This window comes from Somniosus microcephalus, chromosome 15 (genome assembly GCF_052327205.1).
Source record: "Somniosus microcephalus isolate GS21.2 chromosome 15, FLI_Smic_1.0, whole genome shotgun sequence".
Classification (NCBI taxonomy): Eukaryota; Metazoa; Chordata; class Chondrichthyes; order Squaliformes; family Somniosidae; genus Somniosus; species Somniosus microcephalus.
In genome coordinates this window covers 120619789-120635652 of record NC_141001.1, presented here as the reverse complement: position 1 = coordinate 120635652, position 15864 = coordinate 120619789, and the positions used below count along the sequence as shown (strand labels likewise).

The 15864-nt window shown below is 52.4% G+C and overlaps 1 protein-coding gene across 1 annotated transcript in view; it reads left to right on the top strand.

Annotated features, from left to right (window-relative positions):
* LOC147107190 (F-actin-monooxygenase mical2-like) overlaps positions 1-15864 on the top strand; it is a 413970-nt gene that overhangs the window by 309083 nt on the left and 89023 nt on the right. The window contains exon 27 of the mRNA XM_086008370.1: positions 9068-9142. Within this exon, the coding sequence (XP_085864496.1) occupies positions 9068-9142 (75 nt within the window). The remainder of the gene's footprint in view (positions 1-9067; positions 9143-15864) is intronic.

Sequence of the window (15864 nt, the reverse complement as noted above, 5' to 3'; positions counted from 1 at the left end):
CCATGCAACGCTCCAGGGGCCCCGCGCAGCCGGTGAGTCGCCTGTTAAATTGAACACACCGCACAGGCGCAGAGTTTTTAAATGGGCTGCACAGGGGCCGCACAAGCCCAACAAACAATTGCAGGGAACATTGGATTCTAATCCTACTCCAGGACTTAAGCTACACTCCAGTGCAGTACTGAGAGAGCACTGCACTGTCGGAGGGACAGTACCAAGGGAGCGCCGCACTGTCGGAGGGACAGTACTGAGGGAGCACTGCACTGTCGGAGGGGCAGTACTGAGGGAGCGCCGCACTGTCGGAGGGTCAGTACTGAGAGAGCACTGCACTGTCGGAGGGACAGTACCAAGGGAGCGCCGCACTGTCGGAGGGACAGTACTGAGGGAGCACTGCACTGTCGGAGGGGCAGTACTGAGGGAGCGCCGCACTGTCGGAGGGGCAGTACTGAGAGAGCACCGCACTGTCGGAGGGACAGTACCAAGGGAGAGCGGCACTGTCGGAGGGACAGTACTGAGGGAGCACTGCACTGTCAGAGGGGCAGTACTGAGGGAGCGCCGCACTGTCAGAGGGGCAGTACTGAGGGAGCACTGCACTGTCGGAGGGGCAGTACTGAGGGAGCACTGCACTGTCGGAGGGATAGTACTGAGGGAGCGCCGCACTGTCGGAGGGGCAGTACTGAGGGAGCACCGCACTGTCGGAGGGGTAGTACTGAGGGAGCACTGCACTGTCGGAGGGATTGTACTGAGGGAGCACCGCACTGTCAGAGGGGCAGTACCGAGGGAGCGCCGCTCTGTCGGCGGGGCAGTACTGAGGGAGCGCCGCACTGTCAGAGAGGCAGTACCGAGGGAGCGCTGCACTGTCGGAGGGGCAGTACTGAGGGAGCGCCGTACTGTCGGAGGGACAGTACTGAGGGAGAGCCCCACTGTCGGAGGGGCAGTACTGAGGGAGCGCCGCACTGTCGGAGGGGCAGTACTGAGGGAGCGCCCCAAAGTCGGAGGGGCAGTACTGAGGGAGCACCGCACTGTCGGAGGGGCAGTACTGAGGGTGCGCCGCACTGTCGGAGGGACAGTGCTGAGGGAGCACTGCACTGTCATAGGGGCAGTACTGAGGGAGCGCCGCACTGTCAGAGGGGCAGTACTGAGGGAGCGCCGCACTGCCAGAGGGGCAGTACGGAGGGAGTGCCCCACTGTCGGAGGGGCAGTATGGATGGAGTGCCCCACTTTCGGAGGGGCAGTACTGAGGGTGCGCCGCACTGTCGGAGGGGCAGAACCCAGGGAGCGCTGCACTGTCGGAGGGACAGTACTGAGGGAGTGCCGCACTGTCAGAGGGGCAGTACTGGGGGTGCGCTGCACTGTCGGAGTCACAGTACTGAGGGAGAGCTGCACTGTCGGAGGGGCAGTAATGAGGGAGTGCTGCACTGTCGGAGGGGCAGTACTGAGGGAGCACTGCACTGTCGGAGGGACAGTACTGATGGAGCGCTGCACTGTCGGAATGTCAATGCTGTGTGAGCGCTCCACTGTCGGAGGGTCAGTACTGAGGGAGTGCTGCAGTGTCGGAGGTGCCATCTTTCGGATGAGACGTTAAACCGAGGCCCAGGCCGCTATTTCGAAGAAGAGCAGGGGGAGTTCTCCACGGTGACCTGGGGGCCAATATTTAACCCTCAGCCAAAATCACGAAAACAGATTATCTGGTCATTATCAAGCTGCTGTTTGTGGGATCTTGCTGTGTGCAAATAGGCTGCTGCTTTTCCTGCATTACAACAATGTATCACTTTACACTTTTCTGCATTAAATTTCATCTGCCAAGTGTCTGCCCATCTCACCATACGTCCTCCTCTGTGATAAGGTACTGTTTTTGGGAGCTTGCTGTGCATTAATTGGCTGCCGCATTTCCCTACATTACGACAGTGACTCCACTTTGAAAAGTACTTCATTGGCTGTGAAGCGCTTTGGGACGTCCTGAGATCGTGAAAGGCGCGTTAGAAATGCAAAACTTTCTTTCTCTAATGTTCAAACATAGAAACAGAAGATAGGAGCAGGAGTCGGCCATTCGGCCCCTCGAGCCTGCTCCGCCATTCAATGAGATCATGGCTGATCATCCAAATTCAGTACCCTGTCTCTGCTTTCTCCCCATATCCCTTGATCCCTTTAGCCTCAAGAAATATATCCAACTCCTTCTTGAATATGTTTAATGAATTGGCCTCAACTGCCTTCTGTGGCAGAGAATTCCACAGGTTCACCACTCTCTGGGTGAAGAAATTCCTCCTCATTTCTGTCCTAAATGGCTTACCCCTTATCCTTAGACTATGACCCCTGGTTCTGGACTCCCCGGCCATCAGAAACATTCTTCCTGCATCTAGTCTGTCCAGACCTGACAGAATTTTATAGGTTTCGATGAGATCCCCTCTCAATCTTCTAAACTCCAGTGAGTATAAGCCCAATCGACACAATCTCTCCTTGTACGTCATTCCTGCCATCCCAGGTATCAGCCTGGTGAATCTTCGCTGCACTCCCTCCATGGCAAGAACGTCCTTCCTCAGGTAAGGTGACCAAAACTGCACACAGTACTCAAGGTGTGGTCTCACCAAGGCCCTGTACAACTGTAGCAAGACATCCTTGTTCCTGTACTCGAACCCTCTTGCTACGAAGGCCAACATACCATTTACCTTCTTAACCACCTGCTGCACCTGCATGCTTACCTTCAACGACTGGTGCACAATAACACCCAGGTCTCTTTGCACTTCCCCTTCTCTCAATCTATTGCCATTCAAATAATAATCTGCCTTCCTGTTTTTGCCACCAAAGTGGATAACCTCACATTTATCCACATTATAGTGCATTTGCCATATTTCTGCCCAATCACCCAACCTGTCAAAATCGTACTGAAGTTTCACGACATCCTCCTCACAGCTTACCCTCCCACCCAGCTTTGTGTCATCTGCAAATTTGGAGATATTACATCCAATTCCCTCGTCCAGATCATTAATATATATTGTGAACAGCTGGGGTCCTAGGACCGATCCTTGCGGTACCCCACTAGTCACTGCCTGCCACTCGGAAAACGACCCGTTTATTCCAACTCTTTGCTTTCTGTCCGCCAACCAATTCTCTATCCAAGTCAATACCTTGCCCCCAATCCCATGTGCCTTAATTTTACATGCTAATCTCTTATGTGGGACCTTATCGAAAGCCTTCTGAAAGTCCAAATACACCACATCCACTGGTTCTCCCTTATCTATTTTACCAGTTACATCCTCAAAAAATTCCAGTAGATTAGTCAAGCATGATTTACCTTTTGTAAATCCATGTTGACTTTGTCTGATCCTGTCACTGCTTTCCAAGTGCTCTTCTATTACATCTTTTATAATAGACTCTAGCATTTTCCCCACTACCGATGTCAGGCTTACCGGTCTATAATTCCCCGCTTTTTCTCTACCACCTTTTTTGAGTAGTGGGGTAACATTAGCTACCCTCCAATCCATGGGTACCGTTCCAGAGTCTATCAAGTTCTGGAAGATGACCAGTAATGCATCTACTATCTCTAGGGCCACTTCCTTAAGTACCCTGGGATGTAGACCATCAGGCCCTGGGGATTTATCGGCCTTCAATCCCATCAATTTTCCTAACGCCATTTCCCTACAAATACTGATTTCTTTCAGTTCCTCCCTTTCATCAGACCCTATGTTCCCCAGCATCTCTGGGAGGTTATTTGTGTCCTCCTTTGTGAAGACAGAACCAAAGTATGTATTTAGTTGGTCTGCCATTTCCTTGTTTCCCATTATAAATTCCCCTGATTCTGACTGTAAGGGACCTACGCTTGACTTCGCCAATCTTTTTCTCTTCACATATCTATAAAAGCTTTTACAGTCAGTTTTTATGTTCCCTGATAGCTTACTCTCATATTCTATTTTCCCTTTCTTAATTAATTCCTTTGTCCTCCTTTGTTGACTCCTAAACTGCTCCCAATCCTCAGGATTATTGCTTTTTCTAGCCAATTTATATGTCCTCTCCTTGGATCTTATGCTATCCCTAATTTCCCTTGTTAGCCACGGTTGAGTCACCTTTTTTGTTTTATTTTTATGCCAAACTGGGATGAACAAATTCTGTAGCTCATCCATGCGGTCTTTGAATGTTTGCCATTGCCTATCCACCATCAACCCTTTGAGTGCCATTTCCGAATCAATCCTACCCAACTCACTCCTCAGACCATCGTAGTTTCCTTTATTTAAATTGAGGACCCTTGTCTCTGAGTCAACTACTTCATTCTCCATCTTAATGAAGAATTCGATCAGATTATGATCGCTCCGACCCAAGGGGCCTCGTACAACAAGATTGCTAATTAATCCTTTCTCGTTACATAATACCCAGTCTAAGATGGCCTGATCTCTGGTTGGTTCCTCGACATATTGGTCCAGGAAACCATCCCTTAAACATTCCAGGAATTCCTCCTCCACAGTATTGTTACTAATTTGGTTAGCCCAATCTATGTGTAGATTAAAGTCATCCATGATGACTGCTGTGCCCTTATTGCACGCTTCTTTAATTTCCCTTTTAATGCCATCCCCAACCTCCACCTTACTGTTGGGAGGTCTATATACCACTCCCACTAATGTTTTTTTCCCCTTAGTATTTCTCAATTCTACCCATACAGATTCCACATCATCAGAGCTAATATCCTTCATTACAATTGTGTTAATCCCTTCTTTAACCAGTAATGCTACCCCACCTCCCTTTCCTTTTTGCCTATCTTTCCTGAATATCGAATACCCCTGGATGTTGAGTTCCCAGTCTTGGCCATCCTTGAGCCACGTTTCCGTAATCCCAACCAAATCATATTCGTTTACCTCTATTTGCGCAGCCAATTCATCCACCTTATTACAAATGCTCCTCGCATTAAGATTTCAGAAGATGTTTCAGTGAGCATTTAGTGAACGGTATCACCATCTAGTGGCAGAATCAAGCAACTGGGTCCATTCACTCCCAGCATTTGTTCGGTCAAGAATGCTGGGTGCTGTTAAAAGCTGCACTTATACCCCTCCTTCTGTGTCAAGGCAAAGCAGCTTCAAATGGGCACTGAAACAAACAGGAAGTATAACTCAGAAGCCTCTGCTTGGCTCAGTTTCTTGCCTCAGAGTCAGAGGATTGTGGGTTCAAGCCCCGTGCCAACAACAACAACAACTTGCATTTCTACAGCGCCTTTCACGATCTCAGGATGTCCCAAAGCACTTTACAGCCAATGAAATACTCTTGAAGTGTGGTCACTGTTGTAATGTAGGAAATGCGGCAGCCAATTTACACACAGCAAGATCCCACAAACTGCAGCCTGATAATGACCAGATAATCTGTTTTTAGTGATGTTGGCTGAGGGTTAAATGTTGGAAAGGACTTAATTGGGTCATTCAACTCACTGCTGTTTGTGGGATCTTGCCATGCGTTAAATCACTCTCACTTCTGCTCACGTGTCAACTGTCATTGCTTGTCCGTGGAGCACTGTTTCTGAGGGATGTGGTAAGTCACGGGGTGGTGGGGGGGTGAATTTCCACAGGGAGTGTTCCCAATCGTCCCTCCTAACTTGGGCAGAAGAGCCCCCACCCCACCCGCAGAAATTGACCCCCCGCACCGCACTGTGTTAAGATTGGTGAAGTCAAGCGTAGGTCCCTTACAGTCAGAATCAGGGGAATTTATAATGGGAAACAAGGAAATGGCAAACCAACTAAATACATACTTTGGTTCTGTCTTCACAAAGGAGGACACAAATAACCTCCCAGAGATGCCGGGGAACATAGAGTCTAATGAGAGGGAGGAACTGAATGAAATCAGTATCTGTAGGGAAATGGCGTTAGGAAAATTGATGGGACTGAAGGCCGATAAATCCCCAGGGCCTGATGGTCTACATCCCAGGGTACTTAAGGAAGTGGCCCTAGAGATAGTAGATGCATTGCTGGTCATCTTCCAGAACTCGATAGACTCTGGAACAGTACCCATGGATTGGAGGGTAGCTAATGTTACCCCACTATTCAAAAAAGGTGGTAGAGAAAAAGTGGGGAATTATAGACCGGTAAGCCTGACATCAGTAGTGGGGAAAATGCTAGAGTCTATTATAAAAGATGTAATAGCAGAGCACTTGGAAAGCAGTGACAGGATCGGACAAAGTCAACATGGATTTACAAAAGGTAAATCATGCTTGACTAATCTACTGGAATTTTTTGAGGATGTAACTGGTAAAATAGATAAGGGAGAACCAGTGGATGTGGTGTATTTGGACTTTCAGAAGGCTTTCGATAAGGTCCCACATAAGAGATTAGCGTGCAAAATTAAGGCACATGGGATTGGGGGCAAGGTATTGACTTGGATAGAGAACTGGTTGGTGGACAGAAAGCAAAGAGTTGGAATAAACAGGTCGTTTTCCGAGTGGCAGGCAGTGACTAGTGGGGTACCACAAGGATCGGTCCTAGGACCCCAGCTGTTCACAATATATATTAATGATCTGGACACGTGAATTGGATGTAATATCTCCAAATTTGCAGACGGCACAAAGCTGGGTGGGAGGGTAAGCTATGAGGAGGGTGTCGTTAAACTCCAGTACGATTTGGACAGGTTGGGTGATTGGGCAGAAACATGGCAAATGCAGTATAATGTGGATAAATGTGAGGTTATCCACTTTGGTGGCAAAAACAGGAAGGCAGATTATTATTTGAATGGCAATAGATTGGGAGAAGGAGAAGTGCAAAGTGACCTGGGTGTTATTGTGCACCAGTCGCTGAAGGTAAGCATGCAGGTGCAGCAGGCGGTTAAGAAGGCAAATGGTATGTTGGCCTTCGTAGCAAGAGGGTTCGAGTACAAGAACAAGGATGTCTTGCTGCAGTTGTACAGGGCCTTGGTGAGACCACACCTTGAGTATTGTTGTGCAGTTTTGGTCACCTTACCTGAGGAAGGACGTTCTTGCCATGGAGGGAGTGCAGCGAAGATTCACCAGGCTGATACCTGGGATGGCAGGAATGACGTACGAGGAGAGATTGTGTCGATTGGGCTTATACTCACTGGAGTTTAGAAGATTGAGAGGGGATCTCATCGAAACCTATAAAATTCTGTCAGGTCTGGACAGACTAGATGCAGAAAGGATGTTTCTGATGGCCAGGGAGTCCAGAACCAGGGGTCATAGTCAAAGGATAAGGGGTAAGCCATTTAGGACAGAAATGAGGAGGAATTTCTTCACCCAGAGAGTGGTGAACCTGTGGAATTCTCTGCCACAGAGGGCGGTGGAGGCCAGTTCACTAAATATATTCAAGAAAGAGTTGGATATATTTCTTGAGGCTAAAGGGATCAAGGGGTATGGGGAGAAGGCAGGGACAGGGTACTGAATTTGGATGATCAGCCATGATCTCATTGAATGGCGGAGCAGGCTTGAAGGGCCGAATGGCCTACTCCTGCTCCTATCTTCTATGTTTCTATGTTTCTATGTTAGGAGGAGGCCATTCAGCCCCTCCAGCCTGTTCTGCCATTCCTTTAGTTCACGACTGATCTGTACCTCAACTCCATTTACCCACCTTTGCTCCGTATCCCTCGATACCCTTAGCCAACAAAAATCTATCCATCTCACTCTTGAAAAATTTCAATTGACCCCCAACATTCACAGCCTTTTGGGGGAGAGAGTTCCAGATTTCCACTACCCTTTGTGCTTTCTGATTTCACCCCTGAACGGCCTGGCTCTAATTTTAAGATTATGTCACCTTGTTCTAGACTCCCTCACCAGAGGAAATAGTTTCTCTGTATCTAAAAGAAAAGAAAGAAAGACTTGCATTTCTATCGCGCCTTTCATGACCTCAGGATGTCCCAAAGCATTTTGCAGCCAATGAAGTATTTTTGATTTGTAGTCACTGCTGTAATGTAGGAAACCGGTACTGCTGTTCCCCACACTGCTATCTATCATCTATAATATATTAAAATGATTACATCTGTGCGCTCTTCCTGTCATTCTATTTACATTAGGAATCTGGCAGCGCCTCCACTGGCGGGAGGCTGTAATTACAGCGTGACAAGTTTATACATTATAAATGTTGACATACAAATTTACAATGCAATATAAAAATAAGGAAAGGCCATACGACTTCAAATTTGGGGGCTGATGATATCTGTGCCCCCTGGTCCAATTATCCCTCACCCACTAAACCCACTCCACCCAAAGACACCACTTGGTCCTGACTGAATAGTGTAGAGGAACAAAGGGACCTTGGAGTGCAGGTCCACAGATCCCTGAAGGTAGCAGGCCAGGTAGATAAGGCGGTTAAGAAGGCATATGGAATGCTTGCCTTTATTAGCCATGGCATAGAATACAAGAGCAGGAGGTTATGCTTCAACTGTATAAAACACTAGTTAGGCCTCAGCTAGAGTACTGCGTGCAGTTCTGGTCACCACATTACAGGAAAGATGTGATTGCACTAGAGAGGGTACAGAGGAGATTTACAAGGATGTTGCCGGGAGTAGAGAATCTTAGCTATGAGGAAAGACTGGATAGGCTGGGCCTGTTTTCCTTGGAACAGAGGAGGCTGAGGGGAGACCTTATTGAGGTGTATAAAATTATGAGGGGCCTAGATAAAGTGGATAGAAAGGACCTATTTTCCTTAGCAGAGGGGTCAAAAAGCAGGGGGCACAGATTTAAAGTAACTGGTGGAAGGTTTAGAGAGGATTTGAGGGGAAATTTCTTCACCCAAAGGGTGGTGGGGGTCTGGAACTCACTGCCTGAAAGGGTGGTAGAGGCAGAAACCCTCATCGCATTTAAAAAGTACTTGGATGTGCACTTGGGATGCTGTAACCTGCAGGGCTACGGACCAAGAGCTGGGAAGTGGGATTAGGCTGGATAGCTCTTTGTTGGCCGGCGCGGACACGATGGGCCGGAATGACCTCCTTCCGTGCTGTAACTTTCTATGAGTCGATGACTCCACTATAAGTGATGCTGTGGAAGTTTGACTCTGCATAGAAGTTATTTTAATCATTTTTCATTGACTCTTCCACAATAAAGGTCTCTTTAACTCAGTTTTTGTGTTTTCTCTTTTATGTCTCCGACCCTCAGCTCTAAGACGAGCTCACAGCTTCAACACTCCAGCAAGCAACAGGCAGGAGAAATGGAGGAAGAAAATCCAGACTAGTAAGAATGGAAACATTATTAAATTGCTCATCATTTTCACTCTTTATGCTGCCCTCTTGTACATCCCCGATTTTAATCGCTCCGCCATTGGTGGCCGTGCCTTCAGCTGCCTGGGTCCTAAGCTCTGGAATTCCCTCCCTAAACCTCTCCGCCTCTCTCTCCTCCTTTAAGACACTCCTTAAAACCGACCTCTTTGACTGAGCTTTTGGTCACCTGTCCTAATATCTCCTTATGTGGCTCGGTGTCAAATTATGTTTGATAATCGCTCCTGTGAAGCGTCTTGGGATGTTTTACTATGTTAAAGGTGCTATATAAATGCAAGTTGTTGTTTAGTGATTTATAATTATATGACGCACTTCTACATTAAGTTATATTTTATTTCTGTTGTTGCTGTTGTCAGTATTTTGACAAGTGCAGTTTAAGTTGACTAGTTTGTATCAAGGATCCAAACTTGCCAACTTCACTCTGACTAAGATAATATTTGTTTACGAAGAAAATTGGTCCCTTAACACATCTCTCAGAAGCATCTCAACACACTTCACATGCAACCACTTACTATTAACGAGCAGTGAATCTTGTTATCTGGCCAATTGTGAGAATCATTTTTTGCACACAGCAAGATCCCACAGGCATCAATGATTTTATTTTGGTCATGATCTCTTCTTGCGGTGCTGCTGTGTGATCTTTAACATCCGCCAGAACGAGCAGGGCTCAGGTTTGATGTTTGATCAGCACTGCACCGGGAGTCTCAGCCTGGATTTTTGTTCTCAAAGTCTCTGGAGTGGGACTTGAACCCCCGACCTTCTGACTCCGAGGTGAGAGAGAGAGGGCTGCCCACTGAGCCACAGCTTTTTTTTTTATTCGTTCATGAGACGTGGGCGTCGCCAGTAAGGCCAGCATTTATTGCCCATACCCAGTTGCCCTCGAGAAGGCGGTGGTGAGCTGCAGCCCGTGTGGTGAAGGTACTCCCATGGTGCTATCAGATAAAGGAAGAATAGATTCCATTCGAGTGTGTCAGTGATACAGGCACCTCTGATTGGATTGTCTGCATGTTAAAGCCATCTATCAGTAGCCCGACCTATGATTATACTTAATTTCAGCAGGCAAAGTTGTTTGGACGATACAAAGAAATATTTTTGAAATTTTTGAGTTTCCATTTCACAATGAAGTACTTTGAAGTGTGGTCACTGTTGCAATGTAGGAAACACGGCAGTCAATTTCTGCACATCAAGCTCCCACAAATAACTACGTGATAATAACCAGATAATCTGTTTTCAGTGATGCTGATTGAGGGAAAAATATTGGCCCAGGGCACTGGGGAGAACTCCCCCTGCTCTTCTCCGAATTAGTGCCATGCGATCTTTTACATCCACCTTAGAGCAGACGGAGCCTCGGTTTAACGTCTCATCCAAAAGACGGCAGCTCCGACAGTGCAGCACTCCCTCAGTATTGCCCCTCCGACAGTGCAGCACTCCCTCAGGATTGCCCCACTGACAGTGCAGCGCTCCCTCAGTACTGCCCCTCCGACAGTGCGGTGCTCCCTCAGTACTGCCCCTCCAATGGTGCAGCGTTCCCTCAGTGCTGCCCCTCCGTCAGTGCGGCACTCTCTCAGTACTGCCCCTCCGACAGTGCAGCACTCCCTCAGTAATGCTCCTCCGACAGTGCAGCGCTCCCTCAGTACTGCCCCTCCGACAGTGCAGCACTCCCTCAGTAATGCCCCTCCGACAGTGCAGTGCTCCCTCAGTACTGCCCCTCCGACAGTGCGGCACTCCCTCAGTGCTGCCCCTCCGTCAGTGCGGCACTCTCTCAGTACTGCCCCTCCGACAGTGCAGCACTCCCTCAGTAATGCACCTCCGACAGTGCGGCGCTCCCTCAGTACTGCCCCTCCGACAGTGCAGCACTCCCTCAGTAATGCTCCTCCGACAGTGCAGCGCTCCCTCAGTACTGCCCCTCCGACAGTGCAGCACTCCCTCAGTATTGCCCCTCTGCCAGTGCAGCACTCCCTCGGTATTGCCCCTCTGACAGTGCAGAGCTCCCACAGTATTGCCCCTCTGACAGTGCAGCACTCTCTCAGTACTGCCCCTCCGAGAGTGCAGCGCTCCCTCAGTACTGCCCCTCCGACAGTGCAGAGCGCCCTCAGTACTGCCCCTCCGATGGTGCAGCACTCCCTCAGTACTGCCCCTCCGACAGCGCGGCGCTCCCTCAGTACTGCCCAGCTGACAGTGCAGTGCTCCCTCAGTAGTGACCCTCCGACAGTGCAGCACTCACTCAGTACTGCCCCTCCAACAGTGCAGCGCTCCCTCAGTACTGCCCCTCTGACAGTGCAGCGCTCCCTCAGCACTGCCCCTCCGACAGTGCAGCACTCCCTCAGTATTGCCCCTCTGCCAGTGCAGCACTCCCTCAGTATTGCCCCTCTGACAGTGCAGCGCTCCCTCAGTACTGCCCCTCCGAAAGTGCGGCACTCCCTCAGTATTGCCCCTCTGACAGTGCAGCACTCTCTCAGTACTGCCCCTCCGACAGTGCAGCGCTCCCTCAGTACTGCCCCTCTGACAGTGCAGAGCGCCCTCAATACTGCCTCTCCGATGGTGCAGCACTCCCTCAGTACTGCCCCTCCGACAGTGCAGCGCTCCCTCAGTAATGCCCCTCCGACAGTGCAGTGCTCCTTCAGTACTGCCCCTCCGACAGTGCAGCACTCCCATAGTATTGCCCTTCTGCCAGTGCAGCACTCCCTCAGTATTGCCCCTCTGACACTGCAGAGCTCCCTCAGTACTGCCCCTCCGACAGTGCAGCACTCCCTCAGTACTACCCCTCCAACAGTGCGGTGCTCCCTCAGTACTGCCCCTCCGACAGTGCAGTGCTCCCTCAGTACTGCCCCTCCGACAGTGCGGCGCTCCCTCAGTACTGCCCCTCTGACAGTGCAGCGCTCCCTCAGCACTGCCCCTCAGACAGTGCAGCGCTCCCTCATTACTGCCGCTCCAACAGTGCAGCACACCCTCAGTACTGCCCCTCCGACAGTGCAGCACTCCCTCAGCACTGCCCCTCGGACAGCGCAGCGCTCCCTCAGTCATACCCCTCCAACAGTGCAGAACTCCCCCAGTACTGCCACTCCGATGGTGCAGCACTGCCTCAGTACTGCCCCTCCAACAGTGCGGCGCTCCCTCAGTACTGCCCCTCCGACAGTGCGGCGCTCCCTCAGTACTTCCCGTCCAATGGTGCAGCGCTCCCTCAGTACTGCCCCTCCGTCAGTGCGGCACTCTCTCAGTACTGCCCCTCTGACAGTGCAGCTCTCCCTCAGTAATGCTCCTCCGACGGTGCAGCGCTTCCTCAGTAATGCTCCTCCGACAGTGCGGCGCTCCCTCAGTACTGCTCCTCCGACAGTGCAGCGCTCCCTTAGTACTGCCCCTCCGACAGTGCAGCACTCCCTCAGTAATGCCCCTCCGACAGTGCAGTGCCCCCTCAGTACTGCCCCTCCGATGGTGCAGCACTCCCTCAGTACTGCCCCTCCGACAGTGCAGCACTCCCTCAGTGATGTCCCTCCGACAGTGCGGCACTCCCTCAGTACTGCCCCTCCGATGGTGCAGCGCTCCCTCAGTACTGCCCCTCCGACAGTGCAGCACTCCCTCAGTATTGCCCCTCTGCCAGTGCAGCACGCCCTCGGTATTGCCCCTCTGACGGTGCAGAGCTCCCTCAGTATTGCCCCTCTGACAGTGCAGCACTCTCTCATTACTGCCCCTCCGACAGTGCAGCACTCCCTCAGTACTGCCCCTCCGACAGTGCAGAGCGCCCTCAGTACTGCCCCTCCGATGGTGCAGCACTCCCTCAGTACTGCCCCTCCGACAGCGTGGCGCTCCCTCAGTACTGCCCAGCTGACAGTGCAGTGCTCCCTCAGTAGTGACCCTCCGACAGTGCAGCACTCACTCAGTACTGCCCCTCCAACAGTGCAGCACTCCCTCAGTACTGCCCCTCTGACAGTGCAGCGCTCCCTCAGCACTGCCCCTCCGACAGTGCAGCACTCCCTCAGTATTGCCCCTCTGCCAGTGCAGCACTCCCTCAGTATTGCCCCTCTGACAGTGCAGCGCTCCCTCAGTACTGCCCCTCCGAAAGTGGGGCACTCCCTCAGTATTGCCCCTCTGACAGTGCAGCACTCTCTCAGTACTGCCCCTCCGACAGTGCAGCGCTCCCTCAGTACTGCCCTTCTGACAGTGCAGAGCGCCCTCAATACTGCCCCTCCGATGGTGCAGCACTCCCTCAGTACTGCCCCTCCGACAGTGCAGTGCTCCTTCAGTACTGCCCCTCCGACAGTGCAGCACTCCCATAGTATTGCCCTTCTGCCAGTGCAGCACTCCCTCAGTATTGCCCCTCTGACACTGCAGAGCTCCCTCAGTACTGCCCCTCCGACAGTGCAGCACTCCCTCAGTATTGCCCCTCTGACAGTGCAGCACTCTCTCAGTACTGCCCCTCAGACAGTGCAGCGCTCCCTCAGTACTGCCGCTCCAACAGTGCAGCACACCCTCAGTACTGCCCCTCCGACAGTGCAGCACTCCCTCAGCACTGCCCCTCGGACAGTGCAGCGCTCCCTCAGTACTGCCCCTCCAACCGTGCGGCGCTCCCTCAGTACTGCCCCTCCGACAGTGCGGCGCTCCCTCAGTACTTCCCCTCCAATGGTGCAGCGCTCCCTCAGTACTGCCCCTCCGTCAGTGCGGCACTCTCTCAGTACTGCCCCTCCGACAGTGCAGCTCTCCCTCAGTAATGCTCCTCCGACGGTGCAGCGCTTCCTCAGTAATGCTCCTCCGACAGTGCAGCTCTCCCTCAGTAATGCTCCTCCGACGGTGCAGCGCTTCCTCAGTAATGCTCCTCCGACAGTGCGGCGCTCCCTCAGTACTGCTCCTCCGACAGTGCAGCGCTCCCTTAGTACTGCCCCTCCGACAGTGCAGCACTCCCTCAGTAATGCCCCTCCGACAGTGCAGTGCTCCCTCAGTACTGCCCCTCCGATGGTGCAGCACTCCCTCAGTACTGCCCCTCCGACAGTGCAGCACTCCCTCAGTGATGTCCCTCCGACAGTGCGGCACTCCCTCAGTACTGCCCCTCCGATGGTGCAGCGCTCCCTCAGTACTGCCCCTCCGACAGTGCAGCACTCCCTCAGTATTGCCCCTCTGCCAGTGCAGCACGCCCTCGGTATTGCCCCTCTGACGGTGCAGAGCTCCCTCAGTATTGCCCCTCTGACAGTGCAGCACTCTCTCAGTACTGCCCCTCCGACAGTGCAGCGCTCCCTCAGTACTGCCCCTCCGACAGTGCAGAGCGCCCTCAGTACTGCCCCTCCGATGGTGCAGCATTCCCTCAGTACTGCCCCTCCGACAGTGTGGCGCTCCCTCAGTACTGCCCAGCTGACAGTGCAGTGCTCCCTCAGTAGTGACCCTCCGACAGTGCAGCACTCACTCAGTACTGCCCCTCCAACAGTGCAGCACTCCCTCAGTACTGCCCCTCTGACAGTGCAGCGCTCCCTCAGCACTGCCCCTCCGACAGTGCAGCACTCCCTCAGTATTGCCCCTCTGCCAGTGCAGCACTCCCTCAGTATTGCCCCTCTGACAGTGCAGCGCTCCCTCAGTACTGCCCCTCCGAAAGTGGGGCACTCCCTCAGTATTGCCCCTCTGACAGTGCAGCACTCTCTCAGTACTGCCCCTCCGACAGTGCAGCGCTCCTTCAGTACTGCCCCTCCGACAGTGCAGTGCTCCTTCAGTACTGCCCCTCCGACAGTGCAGCACTCCCATAGTATTGCCCTTCTGCCAGTGCAGCACTCCCTCAGTATTGCCCCTCTGACACTGCAGAGCTCCCTCAGTACTGCCCCTCCGACAGTGCAGCACTCCCTCAGTATTGCCCCTCTGCCAGTGCAGCACTCCCTCGGTATTGCCCCTCTGACAGTGCAGAGCTCCCACAGTATTGCCCCTCTGACAGTGCAGCACTCTCTCAGTACTGCCCCTCCGAGAGTGCAGCGCTCCCTCAGTACTGCCCCTCCGACAGTGCAGAGCGCCCTCAGTACTGCCCCTCCGATGGTGCAGCACTCCCTCAGTACTGCCCCTCCGACAGCGCGGCGCTCCCTCAGTACTGCCCAGCTGACAGTGCAGTGCTCCCTCAGTAGTGACCCTCCGACAGTGCAGCACTCACTCAGTACTGCCCCTCCAACAGTGCAGCGCTCCCTCAGTACTGCCCCTCTGACAGTGCAGCGCTCCCTCAGCACTGCCCCTCCGACAGTGCAGCACTCCCTCAGTATTGCCCCTCTGCCAGTGCAGCACTCCCTCAGTATTGCCCCTCTGACAGTGCAGCGCTCCCTCAGTACTGCCCCTCCGAAAGTGCGGCACTCCCTCAGTATTGCCCCTCTGACAGTGCAGCACTCTCTCAGTACTGCCCCTCCGACAGTGCAGCGCTCCCTCAGTACTGCCCCTCTGACAGTGCAGAGCGCCCTCAATACTGCCTCTCCGATGGTGCAGCACTCCCTCAGTACTGCCCCTCCGACAGTGCAGCGCTCCCTCAGTAATGCCCCTCCGACAGTGCAGTGCTCCTTCAGTACTGCCCCTCCGACAGTGCAGCACTCCCATAGTATTGCCCTTCTGCCAGTGCAGCACTCCCTCAGTATTGCCCCTCTGACACTGCAGAGCTCCCTCAGTACTGCCCCTCCGACAGTGCAGCACTCCCTCAGTACTACCCCTCCAACAGTGCGGTGCTCC